Source organism: Rhineura floridana, chromosome 21, assembly GCF_030035675.1.
Source record: "Rhineura floridana isolate rRhiFlo1 chromosome 21, rRhiFlo1.hap2, whole genome shotgun sequence".
In the NCBI taxonomy this organism is placed as follows: Eukaryota; Metazoa; Chordata; class Lepidosauria; order Squamata; family Rhineuridae; genus Rhineura; species Rhineura floridana.
Genome location: NC_084500.1, coordinates 5,766,549 through 5,781,591, shown reverse-complemented (window position 1 = coordinate 5,781,591; position 15,043 = coordinate 5,766,549). Strand labels below are relative to the sequence as shown.

Genomic DNA, 15,043 nt, shown 5'->3' with positions numbered 1-15,043 from the left:
TTCATAAGGACACTCCACAGAGATGGTACATTATGCACACATTTAGAACTGCTGTTCAACCTACTTGACTGGTGAGCCAGCCTCAACACCACAAGCCACTTAGACACTCCCTCTGTCACACCAATCCCATCGTGTTTCCTTATGACCACCTGCATACAAGTCCATTTATGAAGGAGGCCAAGGATGGACACTGCTGTCCATGAAGGCAGACAAGAGACTACAAGGTCAATGGGAACGCAGTAAAAGCCAGATTGCCTGATATACCCTGGAGGAACTGGTGTTTAGAATGATGTCAAGTGGGCACAATGTGCCCCAAAGACCATCTACTTTACAATGAAACTTAAAATTCTTCTGCATGGCTTCTCGTGGTGAACTCCATATCCTTGTCAAAAACCCAACTGCAAGCCTGCAACACACGCTTTTAGAAACAACTTGTCTCACGTCTGTACTAATACCGTACCTAAAGGAACCCACAACCTAACTAAGCCATCACCGCTGCAACACAAGAGCATCTGACAATCTGGGAAGATTCATGCTCCTTAAGTAGAAATGAAGAGGGGAGATACGATAACCTTTCAAGTCCTTGAAGAGTGCTGTCACAGAGAGGAGGGCCAGAACCTCTGCTTGATCACCCCAGAGAGTGCAGGACACAGAATAATGGGCTCAAGCTACAGGAAGCCAGATTTCAACTGGACATCAGGAAAAATGTCCTAACTGTTACCAAGAGGTACAACAAAGAAACCAGTGACGTAGCGAGGTGGTGGGCTGTCCAACACTGGAGGCCTTCAAGAGGCAGCTGGACCGCCACCTCTCGGGGTTGCTTTAAGCAAGGGATTGGCCTTATAGGTTCTTCCATTCTATGATTCTCAGCTCACTCTCTAGGCTTGTGTAGATGCCCATAGGGTCTGCCCTAGCCTAGGTGAACCGCTGACCCTAGATTGAGACTTGCTGAGGCAAATGGCCTATATTTCACTCTCCGCATATTACTGGAACCAGCATAATTCTCATTAGTGCAAGGACAGCTGCCAGCTATGAAGTCAATGCCATTTAGGGAGAATAAGTAAAGCAGTACAGCAGAAGTGTTGCAACTCTGATGGGCTCCTTATTTTTAAAAAAGCTTAGAAAAGCTGGTGATAAATCTGAGTCACCCATTTGCAATACAAGGTTCAAGAGACATGCCTGACACCCCTTTGAAAAATGTATGCCTAGCCTAGCTTTGTGCAATTCAGATGTTTCGGGCTAGAACTTCCGTCAGTGGCAGCCAGCAACTGATTCCAGACAGTTTACAATCGCATAAAATGACAGTAAAAGCAAACGTCTATTAAAAGTATAGTAAAGCCGAAGAATACAGGGTTAAATAAAAACCAAATATCTGAAAAGCCAGAAAAAACGAAAAAGTTAGCCTGATAGGCAAATGATGACAAGCTCAGCACAAGTCAAACCTAACATGAGAAAATAAGAAGAGCCTGCTGGATCAGGCCAATGGCCCACCTAGTCCAGCATCCTGTTCTCCCAGTGGCCAACCAGATGCCCCAATAGGAAGCCCACGAGCAGGACCTGAGCGTAGGAGCACTCTGCCCTCTTGCGATTTCCCGCAACTGCTATTCAGAAGCATGCTTGATCGTCACCTTGTAGTGGTGAGTGGGCGTGCGTGTTCCAATGAACACTATGAGCGATGCCGTCGGGAGTCATGTACTCCCAGCAGGGTCACCCATGGCGGTAAGGTCAAGGGAGAGGAACCAGACAAAGAATGAACCAAGAAAGCCCTCAACGGCAGAACAGGCGGAGGATAGCAATGTGTATGTTACAACGCCTGTGAAGGCGGACGAAGGCTGCAGCAGATAAAAGACTTCCAATCATCATGGTATCCATGCCACTGGATCAAAGCCTTTTTCTGTCAAGATTGTGTGTTGATCGTCATGCGCCAATCTCCCCACATAAAACAAATTCACTCACAGGCGTCTTCCAACCAAATTATCTTGGGAGACAATCTTACTTGGCCACGAGTGATTGTCAGTGATGATGAATGAATGCTTCAACTAAAGAGGCACACAGCATAGCCATCATGGCTAGTAGGCAATGATAGCCCTCTCCTCCATTTATTTGCCTAATTCTCTTGCAAAGCCATCCACGTTGGTGGCCATCACTGCCTGTCATGGGAGCAAATTCCATCGTCTCACTCCGCGCTGTGTAAAGAAGAACTTTCTTTTGTCTGTCCTGAATCCTCAAACATTCAGCTTCATTGGATGCCCGTGCGTTCTAGTGCTGAGTGAGAAAAAAATCCTATTCACTTTCTTCATGTTATGTGTGACTACAGACTTCTCTAAAAGTCTTTGGGAAGGGAGCTCAACAAGGCTGAACATGCCCTCATGGTCACCGCCTGTCTCACAACAATAAATGGGACTCCCTGTGTAATAAGTGCTGAAAGCTGGCTGACACACTGTTTGCCAGAACAGAATAAAAATATTTTACTGCAGACCAAAATCTTGTTTCCAGCCCAGACACTGAGGCAGTAACTTTACTATATAATTATATTCACTACCATTTGAGAGTAACTGAAAGTCAAACTTAAGGAACTAGAAAACAACTAGAAAGTTATCAATATTAGTTAAGCGGCCATCAACATTTATTTTTTTATTTCATTTGTATCCCGCCCTTCCTCCCAGCAGGAGCCCAGGGTGGCAAACAAAGCACTAAAACACTTTAAAACATCATAAATACAAATCTTATAATACATTAAAACAAGATAGCATTAAAACATTTTTTTAAAAAAAAAAACAACTTTAAAAAGGGTTAAAAACATTATTAAAAAACGTATTAAACAATTCTGACACAGATGCAGAGATGTGCTCCTTGTTGTCTTTGGAAAACAAGCACACCTCTTTCAGGCTTGAGTCCCTGCAGCGTTAAAAAGCTTAAATTAGCCCATCTGTATTTCAGATTGCCCAGATCATTTCAGTCATTAAACAATATGTGGCGACTATAGCCACAGGAATCAACACTTTTGCAAAAGGCAGCAGTAACCAGTTCATCCCCTTTCCAAGGGATTGCGCCCTCCTATTGCTTTCAGGAGCCTTCGCTGGAGCCTATGGAATCTGGTGTACGATAGAGAATATTCAACATTGTACTCATTGCCTGTTTTGGTGAAATCAAACTGAAGAATAAGCACCAAGTACTAAAAGTTCCCTTCCCACACCAACAAGCAACACATGAGTAGCACTGGGACTTGAGCATGCATTCAGTTTTGTGGGTCCAACAACACTCGGAGTCCTTCTCAACTGAGATTAGACAGGCATCCTCGGCTGAACTGTAGGTGCACAACGTTTTTCTTCCAGCAGACATTTTAAGGTAGTGTTTGGGTCTGAACAGTTTTACGATGATCTTTCATTGGTTTGTTGTCTGTACGGGTTTTTTTTATGTACACTGCTCAAACATGCTATTTATTATTAAGTTCCCAAACTGTGGTCCGTGAGCTTCACTCAGTTGGTCTGGGGCATATCTGCATTAAATAATCATATTGATTTTTAATTGCCTTTTTATTTCATAGTATTCAAATTGTGACATGAATTGGCCACCAGAGCAGATCCTTTAAAGCCAGTGTTATATGGGCCTGGCCACAGCATTCTGCATGAGTTGCAGGCTTTGAACCATTTGAGGGCAGCTCCACACAGAACATGCTACAATAATCCAGCTTGAGTTTGAGAATATGGGTTACTGTGGCCAGGCTTTCTCTAACAGGAATGTTCGTAGCTAGAGAACAGGAAACAGGTACCTAGCCAATGAAGCAAACTGGACCTCAAGTGACATAGGAGACTGAATACTAACGCAAGCTATGCATCTGCCTTTCAAGGAACTGCAACCCCATCCAGAACAGACCATCCCTCCAATATCTTGATTCAAGAACCCACAGCACCTCCATCTTGTCTGGATTCACTTCCAATTTACTGGCCCACATCCAGCCTATTAATGCCACCAGTTATCAGTCTAGTCCACACTCTGCTTCACCTGTTTCAGATGGAACACAGAAACAGAGTTGGGCGTCATCTACATATTGACAAAACCGCAACGGACTCCCAATGGGCTCTTCCTCCAGCTTTATATAAAAGTTAAAGTGTATGGGGGACAAGATTGAACCCTGCACCGTCAAATAACTGTCTAGTGGAGCTTTTCCGTATTGTCAGGGTTGTTGACATAACTCCAGGAAATGGAGTTTTAGACCCTGTGAATTGTTTGCAAGGCACTTTGAGGGTAAAGTTGCTTGCCTCCGCAGCAATCTTGATGCCCCATCCACATCTACTGTAGTCCCCAGTGAGATGTCCACTGCAACATCTGCTGCAACTTCTTGGGAACGGTTTCAGTTGATGCAGCCTGATGATGTGGACAAGGTGCTTGTGATGATGCGACCAGCAATGTGTCCTCTTGACCCTTGCCCTTCTTGGCTTATTAAAGCTTGCCAAGGGGGTGTGACCAAGTGGATCCAGGGTATGGTCAATGCATCATTGCAGGAGGAAGTGGTTCCAGCCGCCCTGAAAGAGACGGTGATTCGACTGCTCCTGAAAAAACCCACCCTGGACCCATTGGTTTGCGACAACTACTGCCTCATCGCAAACATCCCCTTTTTAGGGAAGGTGATTGAGAGGGTTGTGATGTAGCAATTGCAAGTAATGAAATAGATGATCTTGACCCATTCCAATCTGAGTTCAGGCTTGTTATGGGACTGAATTGGCCTTGGATGCCCTGATGGATGACCTTTATTGGGAGGAAAACAGGGGGAGTGCAACCCTGTTATTCTTACTTGATCTCTTGGCGGCTTTTGATACCATTGACCACAGTATCCTTCTGAGCTGATTTGGTGAGATGGGTATTGGAGGCACTGTTTTACAGTGGTTCTGATCCTATCTCCAGGGTCATTTTCAGAGAATAGGATTGGGTGATTGTCTTTCGGCCCCCTGGCAGTTGTACTATGGGGTGCCGCAGGATACCATCTTGCCCCCGATGCTGTTTAACATCTATATAAAGCCCTTACAAGCAGTCATTGGGAGATATGAGGTGAGGTGTCAGTAGTACGCTGATGAAACCCAGCTCTATTTCTCTATACCATCTGAATCAGGAGAGACTGTGCAAACCGTTGACTGGTGCCCGGACTCAGGCCAATAAACTGAGTCTGAATCCTAGCAAGAAGGAGGTGCTGTGGGTTGGTTGCCTGCTTTGGATGGGGTTGTACTCCCTCTGAAAGTGCAGATTCGTAGTCTAGATATGCTCCTGAATCCATCTTTGGTTAAAAATAACTGCTAGCCTGGCACTGCAAATGAACGAGTCCCTGGTTCAAATCTCTTCACTGCCATAAACTCACATGGTGACCTTACAGGCAAGTCACTCCAACTTTCCCTCCCACCCACATCTGCCACTAAATTACATAACAACAACAACTACTACACACATCTCGCTTTGTTATTAAGAATTTACACCTCTTAACTTCTCTCTGTTATAGAACACACACAGTTCTCACTGGAGTCATCAGTTTCGTCAATATATCTAGATCCCCTCCCCACCGATAAACACCCCTACAGTTATGGTTTAGTGTTAGGTGTGTATGCTACCTACCCCCATTTCAATCTCACTTCCTACAGGATTACAAATCCTTCCCCACCCATGCAAGAGATCCCAGGCCTGAGCCCCTTCCCCATCGGCTCCACGTACACCCTATAGATGTCCCTTTAACCTACGTCCCGTCATATACTACTCACCCCCATCAACACCCAAATTACTCTCCTCCAGCACCATCACCCCACCTCCCAGCACCCACCCCTAAGAGACATTCCAGACCTCAATGCTTTCCCTATAAGATTTATTCTTCACCCCCATGGATCCTGAGGTTCCAAGCCTGAGCCCCTTTTCTATAGGCTTTATTTATAACCAATAGATCCTCCCTATTACCTTGCCAACAGCTACTCACCCCAATTTTCTCTCCCCTTCCATTGACCACAACCCCCCAATCCACACAACTGAAATTGCAGACCCAACCCCTTTGTACGAGCTCCTTCCCCCATAAACTCTACAAGCCCTTTCCCTATTTTTTAACCCAACGTCTCTCTTATAATTACTTACTCAGTAAAAGCCCAAATTGTTCTTCCTCCATAGCCTCTCCTCTCACAAAACCCCCATTAAGAGACATTCCTGGCCTGAACAATCCCCTAAAAGCTTTATTTATACCCCATGGATCCCTCTTCCTCTAAATTAATTAACCCCAATAAAGATCCAGATTATCCCCCTCAAACTCTGTCAGCACTCCAATAATAATGCAAACTTGAAGCATTTCCCCATAAATTTTACTTACACCTCCATAGGTGCCTTTTAAAATCTAGTTAACCGCCATAAATGCCCAGATTATCCCCCATGGGCTCCCCTCTCTCTTTGCACCCCCATTGAGAACCACTCCAGGCCCCAACCATTCCTTCTTAAGCTTTACTTCCATACACCCCCTCCTCTCAATTAGTGAACCCTAATAAAAATCCAGATTACCCCCCACAAACTCTCTCACCACCCCCATAACAAACAATCCAGACCCGAACTGCTTCCCCATAAATTTTAACTTACGACTTCATAGATCCCCTTTTAAAACCCAAATTAATCCTGTAAAGGCCAAGATTATTCTCCTCCCCTCTCTCTTCGCGCCCCCATTAAGAGACACTCCAGGCCTGAACCATTCCACTCCCCATAACCATAACATCCCATAGATCCCCCTTGCTTAACCCACCTCCTCTGTCAGCACCGACTCGCTCCCTTCAAAAGGCAAACGATGCTCCCTCAAAATAAACACACAGATACCCTGACCCCCCCACCCCGGCATCACAATTCCCCACAAATTAGTTAAAACGCACATTGTTCCCTCCACGCACAGCGTCTCTCAGCAGCCCCAACACCAAACCATCCAGACCTGAACCGCTTTCCCACAAGTATCATTTACACCTTCATAGATCCCCCTTTTACATCCCAAATCAACGCCCCTAAAAGCCCAGATTATTCTCCCTTCATAGCGCGCCTCCCCCTCCATTTACACCCCCATTAAGAGACACTCCAGGCCTGAACTATGCCACCCCCACAACCTCCACTTACACCCCACGGATCCCCCCCTTGTTTAACTCCCCTTCCCTGTCAGATCCAACTTCAAAAGGCAAACGATGCTCCCTCAAAACACACCCACCCCACATCCCTCCCCCCTCGGCATCACAATCCACCCCACCCCGGGGCAGGCCCAGGGCCGCGCCTCGCCTCCTCGCTCGCCCAGAGTGGCCCGGCGGCTGCCTCCCCCAAAGCCTCGGCTCACCCGCGGCCGCCCCCGAAGCTGCTGTAGGCCCGATCGTCATAAGCGTCGAAATCCGCCATTGCTGCTCCTGCCGCCGCCTCAGCCTCCCCCCCGAAGCGCGAGCGAGCGATGCAGGACCCCGCGCCGCTTATATAGCGGGCCTAAGGCCAGGGGCTGTCCTCCGCGGTGCCTGACGCGAGGCGTCGCTCTGCGCTTGCGCCCCGCCAGGATGCCTTCGCGGGCGCCTGACTTAAAAAAGAAGCGGGGGTGGGGGAAGGGTGTGGAGAGGCGTTCAAAATGATCCAGCGCCATACAGGCGCGGGGGTGGGACGTGAAGCTTTCCTCCTGCTAGTTGACCCCTAATTTGGGGGGAAGAGAAAGGAAGCGGTGCAGAAATCCCTTTCTGACCTACAGTTAAAGCACATGCTTGCCATCCCCTGCCTGAAACCCTGGAAAGGCGTTGCAAGTCAGTGTAGAGCAGCCTTTCCCAACCATTGGGTCCCTGCTGGCCTGCAACTCCCACCAGCCCCAGCCAGCACGGCCAACGGTCAGGAATGATGGGAACTGTAGTCCAGCAACATCTGGGAACGACAATTTAGCTCCATAGTGAGCTTAAAGGGACCAACGGGTATAAGGGATCTTCCTCTGTTTTCCTCATAAGAGGAATGGCTTCATGCGGTTGATTGTTTTGGTTGCAACATTTTCTAGCTATGCAGTATCCTTTTTAAGGAGATGTGCAGCCCAGATTTTGCGCAAGCCTCAACAGACAGGTCACCCAGCTGCCCCTGCAGCACTAACAGATCATAAAATAGTAGAGTTGGAAGGGGCCTATAAGGCCATCAAGCCCAACCCCTTCCTCAATAGAGTGTGTTTTGCACGCAGAACCCCAGCATCTCCGGATAAGGCTGGGAGAGACTCTCTCTTTGAAACCCCGGAGAGCCATTTCCAGACGGTGCTAGATGAACCAACGGTCTGGCTCATTATAAGGCAGCTTCCTATGTCCCTGTGTCCCCAACTCTGAGGTACAGTGCCTCTGAACATGGGAGCTCCATTCCTAACTAAGCTTCGCCTAAAAAGATCACAAGGAGTTTGTTGGCAAATTGGAAGCTTCTCTCTGCAATTAAGGCATGATGGATTGATAAGAACAAGACCCCTGTTGTATCACAGGAAAAGTTCCATCTAGTCAAGAAGAGGCAGATGGGAAGCCCACAAAGGGGGTAACAGGACCCACCCATTCTGCCCTGGTCACAGTCATTCACAAATAAGCTGCTTTACAGCTCATAGCCACCTCTGAGAATCAAGCTCGGTTTTTCGGCCCTTTTTTCTTACACAGATGACAGATCTTCAGTTGCCCTTGCTGAGCATGGATTGCTTTGGACCTTTTTTTTCGTGCAAACAGCGCACCCACTTATGTATAGCAGTATTCTGCAGCCAATCATTCTTGGGCTGTAGTTTTCAGTCCTTCTCTCTCAAGTCTTACATTTATTTATTTTAGTGTACTATATGACTTGTGCCCAGCACGTGCAGCGATGCTTCTGAATAGGGGTATATTTTATCACCCTATTCGTTTAATCTCAGGAGCTAACACTTTCCCTTTTCATGCTGATTGACTCCTCGGGGCGTCTCCAAGGATCTCATTCTCAACCCAGCAGCAAAGAAGGGGGGGAGTGGTAAGGCTATGACTATAATGAAGGGACCCTGCACTTCTGAATTTGCAACTACATTACTTCCCGGGAGACCAGGGTTCGAATCCCTGCTGAGCCAGGTGAAGCTCACTGTGTAACCTTGGGCCAGCCACTGCCTCTCTGCTGAACCTACCTCACAGGGTTGTCATGGGTATAAAGGGAGGAGGGGGAGAGCCACGCCCACCACCTTAAGCTCCTTGGAGGAAAAGTGGGCTAGAAATGCAAGAAAGAAAGAAACGATTTGCAAGTAGTCCGTGGGGAGAGAGAAAACAAAACACTTTGGGGACCGCTAGCATAATGCATTTATGGATGTTTCTAAATCGAAGTCGCTTGGAGACCTTGATAACAAGCAACTAATTAAATTTATTTATTTATTTATTTACTTATTTATTTATTATTTGATATATATCCCACCCTTCCTCCCAGCAGGAGCCCAGGGCAGCAAACAAAAGCACTAAGAACATTTTGTTGTTGTTATGAGTCTTCAAGTCGATTACGACTGATGGTGACCCTATGAATTGGCTACCTCCAGTAGTATCTGTCGTGAACCACCCTGTTCAGATCTTGTAAATGCAGGTCTGCGGCTTCCTTTACAGAATCAATCCAGCTCATTTGGCCTTCCTCTTTTTCTACTCCCTTCTGTTTTTTCCAGCATTATTGTCTTTTCTAGTGAATCATGTCTTCTTATGATGTGTCCAAAGTATGATAACCTCAGTTTCATCATTTGAGCTTCCAGTGACAGTTCTGGTTTAATTTGTTCTAACACCCAATTTTGTCTTTTTCGCAGTCCATGGTATGCGCAAAGCTCTCCTCCAACACTTTAAAACATTAAAACACTTTAAAACATCATAAAAACAGACTTTAAAATACATTAAAACAAAACAACTTTAAAAACATTTTTTAAAAACCTTTGAAGACATCTTTAAAAAAGCAGTTAATACATTATTATTATTATTATTATTATTAATAATAATAATAATAAATTGTAATTGTTATTATTATTTCCTCCTCCCTGAATTAAGGCTTCCAAGCAGGCTCCCCCAAGGCACCAGGTTTAAAAGGTGTGCCCCAGCCACACATCTCCACCCGGGCCTCCAAGAGCGGGGGCAGTTGCTCAAGGGAGCCATTTGTTGGACGACTCCTTCCTGTGATGCACAGGCCAGAGTTTCACGTGCGGCAGGCGAGGGCTTTGCGCCCTGGACGGAAGTCTTGACCCGGAAGGGGAGGTTCGCACGTGTGTCCCTGCCCGCTGCTGCGTCCTCCGGGGCCCATTTCCCACGTGTGTTTTTTTCTCCCCGTTGTCCCTTTCTGCTGCGCTGTCACCAGCATGGCCGGGGATGGCAGCAACGGCAACCCAGGGGAGACGGCGGTGCCGCTCGCCCCGGCTCCGATCTCACACCCGGGCAGGCTCCTGGGCCAGAACCGGCAGTTTCTGGACTTCTTCTGGGATATCGCCAAACCGGAGCAGGAGATCCGCTTGAGGGCCACGGAGGAACTGCTGAGCTACCTGCGAGAGAACCAGAAAGTAAGAGAGTATCTATCTGCTTTTTAAGAGTTGTGGCCAGTGCTAGCCTTCCTCAGAGTAGACCCATTTAAACCAATGGGCAAAGTTAAGGCGGGCGTGTTGATTGCATGTAGAACTTGGAAAATGGAAATGGACTGCCTTCAAGTCGAGCCCTACTTATGGTGACCCCATGAATAGGGATTTCAGGGTGAGCGGTATTCAGAGAGGGTTTCCCATTGCCTCCCCCTGAGGCTAGTCCTCCTCAGCTGGCTAGGGCCTGCTCCCCTTGCCACAGCTGCGCAAGCCAGCCCCTTCCTTGTCGGCAACTGCCAGCTGGGGGGCAACTGGGCTCCTTGGGACTCTGCAGCTTGACCACAGCTGCACAGGTGGCAGGGCACGTAACCCCTGAGCCACTTACAATGGAGTAATCTTTAACTGGCCCTTAACGCCCAGGAGACAGGAGTGGGGATTTGAACTCACAGACTCTGGACTCCCAGCCAGGCTCTCCTCCCCACTGTGGTATACTGTATGTATTCTATGTAGAACTTGAAAACTGGAAAATGAAATGGACTGTCTTCAAGTCGATTCTGACTTACCGCAACCCTATGAAGAGGGTTTTCATGGTAAGTGGTATTCAGAGGTGGTTTACCATTGCCTCCCTCTGAGGCTGAGAGGCAGTGACTGGCCCAAGGTCACCCAGTGAGTTTCATGGCTTTGAGATACAAGTCTATATATTCATGTTTTGCAAAGATGATGCTTTTTCTGGTTTTAAAAGGATTTTGTTTTGAAAGCCTCCTCCCCAATCAAAGATCTTAGGGTGAAATCCATTGCTAGTCGAACTCAGAGTAGACCCACTGAAGTTAATAGACATGGCTAACTTGGGGGCATTAATGTCACTGGGTCTACTCAGAGTAGGACTTTTATTTATTTAACTTATTTATTATTTATTAAATTTATACCCCTCCCTTCCTCCTAGAAGGAGCCCAGGGCTGCAAACAAAACCACCAAAAGCTTTCTAAAACATCTTAAAAACAAAGGAGTTTAAAACATATTAACACCACACCAGCTTTAAAAAAATATTAAAACAATATTAAAAACATTTAATATTTAAAAACAACATTAAAAACTTTTAAAAACATATTAAAACAAAATAACAGGTTTAAAAACATCCTTTAAAAAAACACCAGCTTTAAAAACATATTAAAAAACAATTCCAACACAGACTGGGATAAGGTCTCTACTTAAAAGGCTTGTTGAAAGAGGATGGTCTAGTGCCTGTTTAGTATTTAAGGGGAGGGAATTCCAGTTGTGTCGGTGCCACAACACTAAAGGATCGCTTCCTATGTTGTGTGGAACGGACCTCCTGATAAGATGGTATCTGCAGGAGGCCCTCATCTGCAGAGCACAGTGATTGACTACGTAAGGGGTAAGATGATCTCTGAATACAATCCTGAGTTTGTAATTACTGTGTCCACAAATGGCAAATCCACACCTTACATTTAAAATAGTATCATACCACTTTAAAGTTATAGCTTCCCCCAAAGAATCCTGGGAAGTGTAGTTTGTTCAGGGTGCTGAGAGTTATGAGGAGACCCCTATTCCCTTCACAGAGCTGCAGCTGCTAGAGTGATTTAACAATCAATATTTCTTCTTGGGGTACTCCGGGAATTGTAGCTCTGGGGGAGGAGAATAGGAACCTCCTAACAACTCTCAGCACCCTTCACAAACTACACTTCCCAGGATTCTTTGGGGAAGCCAAGACTGTATACCGTGGTATTGTGCTTTAAATGTAGGGTACAGATAAGTCATAAGCAATGGAATCACTTTGAAATCAGTGGACTTTGTTTATCGGGTTTGGTGGGTCTATTCTGATTATGACTTAGTTGCATATAATCCGATGTTGTTGTTATGTGCCTTCAAGTTTACGCTATGGCGACCTTATGAATCACAGGGTCTAAATTTTTACAAAGGCTAGACAGATAAAAAACAGATTACAAGCCTGCAGACAGGGACTAACAGGCATGACACAAAAAGAAAAGCAGTAGGGAGGGAGGAGGAAAGCAGCAAGTGCTTGTGCAGCTATGCCTTCACTGGCAGAGGATGGGGCCAGGTTCATCTCCTTCTTGCCATGATGAGGCAGGGCATGTAGCCTCCCAGTGGCCCTGGGTCAACTGGCTGATGCAGTCCTAGGGTAATGCTGGCATCGGACTAGCTTCCCTGTGGTGCTCGCACATTCTGCATATGGTGACAGTCACCCGTGTGTGTTTGTGGGCAAACTTTTCAGGAAAGAGAAGTTGCCAAGGTCTACTCCGTACGTTGCCTTTGCTGGAAAATCCGCTGCGTGTATAAAGCTGCATGAAGCCTGTAGGGAGCTTTGTAATGAACACACACACATCTATTTCGTTAGGGAAAGAGGTTTATACAATTTAAAAATAAATAATTTGCTGCTTATAAATATGGCAGGGAGCTGCAAACAAATGGAAACAAAAAAAAATAATACGTTTTTGTGCTGCATTTTGATTTGATTGTGTTACGCTTGAGAGACATACAGTAAGTAAGTCAATTAATAAATTATCTACACATTAGGTGCTGGGATTGCACTCTGAGCACGCTCAGAGGTGTGCTGTCCCCTTAGCATTGCCAGGTATTTGAAGCATGGAGCTGTGGGTTAGAAAAAGCAGATCGTGGGGCTGAATGGATGAGAGTTGGGGGTGACAAGGGGGTGCTTGCAAGGAGTTTAGAAAGGAGCCTTAAGGGGGTTGTCCCGCTTTGGAGGGTGGTGGTTAGGATTATGAGTATGGTCGTGAAAGGTAAGAGGTTTTTTAGGTAAATCAATCATTTCTTTAAAAAAATTGATCAGCTAAAAATCCTTTGAATTGAGCAGCAGAATGTGTGTGTGTGTATATATATATAGATATAGATATATTATTGGTATGTTCAAAAGGTTATAATACAGAAACAAAGAAAGAAACATCAAGTATGAGGATCAAACAAGGACCATAATAAAATACAATCTCGGGGAACAGAATTTTTATTTTATTTATTATTACCTTTATATCCCATCCTTCCTCCAAGGAGTTGTTCTCCCCCTCCTGATTTTATCCTCACAACAACCCTGCAGGGTAGGTTTGGCATAGAGACACTGAATGGCCCAAGGCCATCCAGCAAGCTTCATGGCTGAGTGGGATTTGAACTCGGATCTTAGTCCAGTGCTCTAACCATTGCACCACATTGGCTCTCAATAGCGACTGTCTAGTGAACCAAGGGGGAGGGGAGGGAGAGATAAAACAGCCCAAATCATCTGATAGAGCCTCTCCAGAAGGAACTGAGCAGCCATCATACTGCCTGAACATCTGAATAATTTATTTTAGGATGATGAACTGTTGAAGTACACCTTGAAGCGCCTGATTGATGGATTGGGAGCAACGCGAGAGGCAGCCCGCCCAGGATTCAGCTTGGCATTGGCTCAGGTTGGTGTTCCCTAGTGGAGCATGGATTTAAAGTAACACTACTAATGAGAAATGCTATTTTTAAAATAGACCTTTTACACAGAGGAGTTTGCAAAGAAAGCATTAATATATATGCAGAGCCCTGTAGATTTCAACGTGAGAGACGCCAGACGCCCAAACCTACTGTCCTGAAGATGTTGGACAATGACTCCCATCAGCCACCGCCAATGGAGGCTATCAGTGGCTACTAGCTCTGATGGCTGTGCTCTGCCACCATAGTCAGAGACTGTAGGCTTCTGAATAGTAGCAGGCACAGAAGGGGAGCCTGCTCTTGCGCCCAGGTCCTGCTTGCAGGCTTCCCATTGAGGTATGTGGCTGGGCACTGTGAGAACGGGATGCTGGACTAGATGGGCCACTGGCCTGATCCGGCAAAGCTCTTCCTAGGTACCTATGTTCAGTGGTCAGGGATGATGGGAGTTGTAGTCTCAGCAACGTTTAGGAGTATAGCTGCCTTATAAGGAGTCAGATTGCCGATGGATCAAGCTTGATACTGTCTACGCTGATTGGCAGTGGCCTTGCAGGTTTTTTAGGCAGAGGCGTTCCTAGCCGTACCTGGAGATGCCACAGGTTGAACCTGAGCCCTTCCACCTGTGAGGCTGATCTGGTTGGGGAAGTCTCATGGGAAACTGTAGGCTTTGAGGAAGGATTTCAGAATGGAGTGGGAGAGGAGGCTTTGAGACCCTTCTGTGCAGGTGCTGTCTCTGTTGTCTTTTTGGCGCCTGCCGAAGGCTTTCCTCTTTCAACAAGCCTTTTAAGTGGAGACCTTATCCCAGTCCGCGTCTGTGTTGGACTTGCTTTTTCAATATGTTTTTTTTTAAAGATGTGTTTAATTGATGGGTTTTTAGGGTTTTGTTCTTTGTTTGCCACCCTGGGTTCCTTCTAGGAGAAAGAGCGGGATACAAATGCGAGCATAAATTAATAAAGAAAATATAGAAAGAAGGAAGGCAAAGGGCAACAGCTCAGTTGGCTTAGCATGAGTGAGCAAGTGTTGCTGGTGTCCCGTAAGAAAGTCATGGATGCTTCACTCCTCGCCGTGCTT

At 46.2% G+C, this 15,043-nt stretch overlaps 2 protein-coding genes across 3 annotated transcripts in view; one reads left to right on the top strand and one right to left on the bottom strand.

Moving 5' to 3' along the window:
* The window catches only part of EIF4H (eukaryotic translation initiation factor 4H), a 28,806-nt gene extending 21,315 nt beyond the window's left edge, over positions 1-7,491 (bottom strand). Inside the window, exon 1 of one of the 2 annotated variants that reach the window (XM_061605532.1) lies at positions 7,328-7,491. In XM_061605532.1, the coding sequence (XP_061461516.1) occupies positions 7,328-7,386 (59 nt within the window). In that variant the 5' untranslated portion in view covers positions 7,387-7,491. The remainder of the gene's footprint in view (positions 1-7,327) is intronic. The other variant, XM_061605531.1, reaches the window with a different exon arrangement.
* Positions 7,492-10,090: 2,599 nt separating this feature from the next.
* Positions 10,091-15,043, top strand: part of MYBBP1A (MYB binding protein 1a) — an 81,894-nt gene continuing 76,941 nt past the window's right edge. Inside the window, exons 1-2 of the mRNA XM_061604594.1 lie at positions 10,091-10,516; positions 13,867-13,965. Of these exons, the coding sequence (XP_061460578.1) occupies positions 10,319-10,516; positions 13,867-13,965 (297 nt within the window). The 5' untranslated portion in view covers positions 10,091-10,318. The remainder of the gene's footprint in view (positions 10,517-13,866; positions 13,966-15,043) is intronic.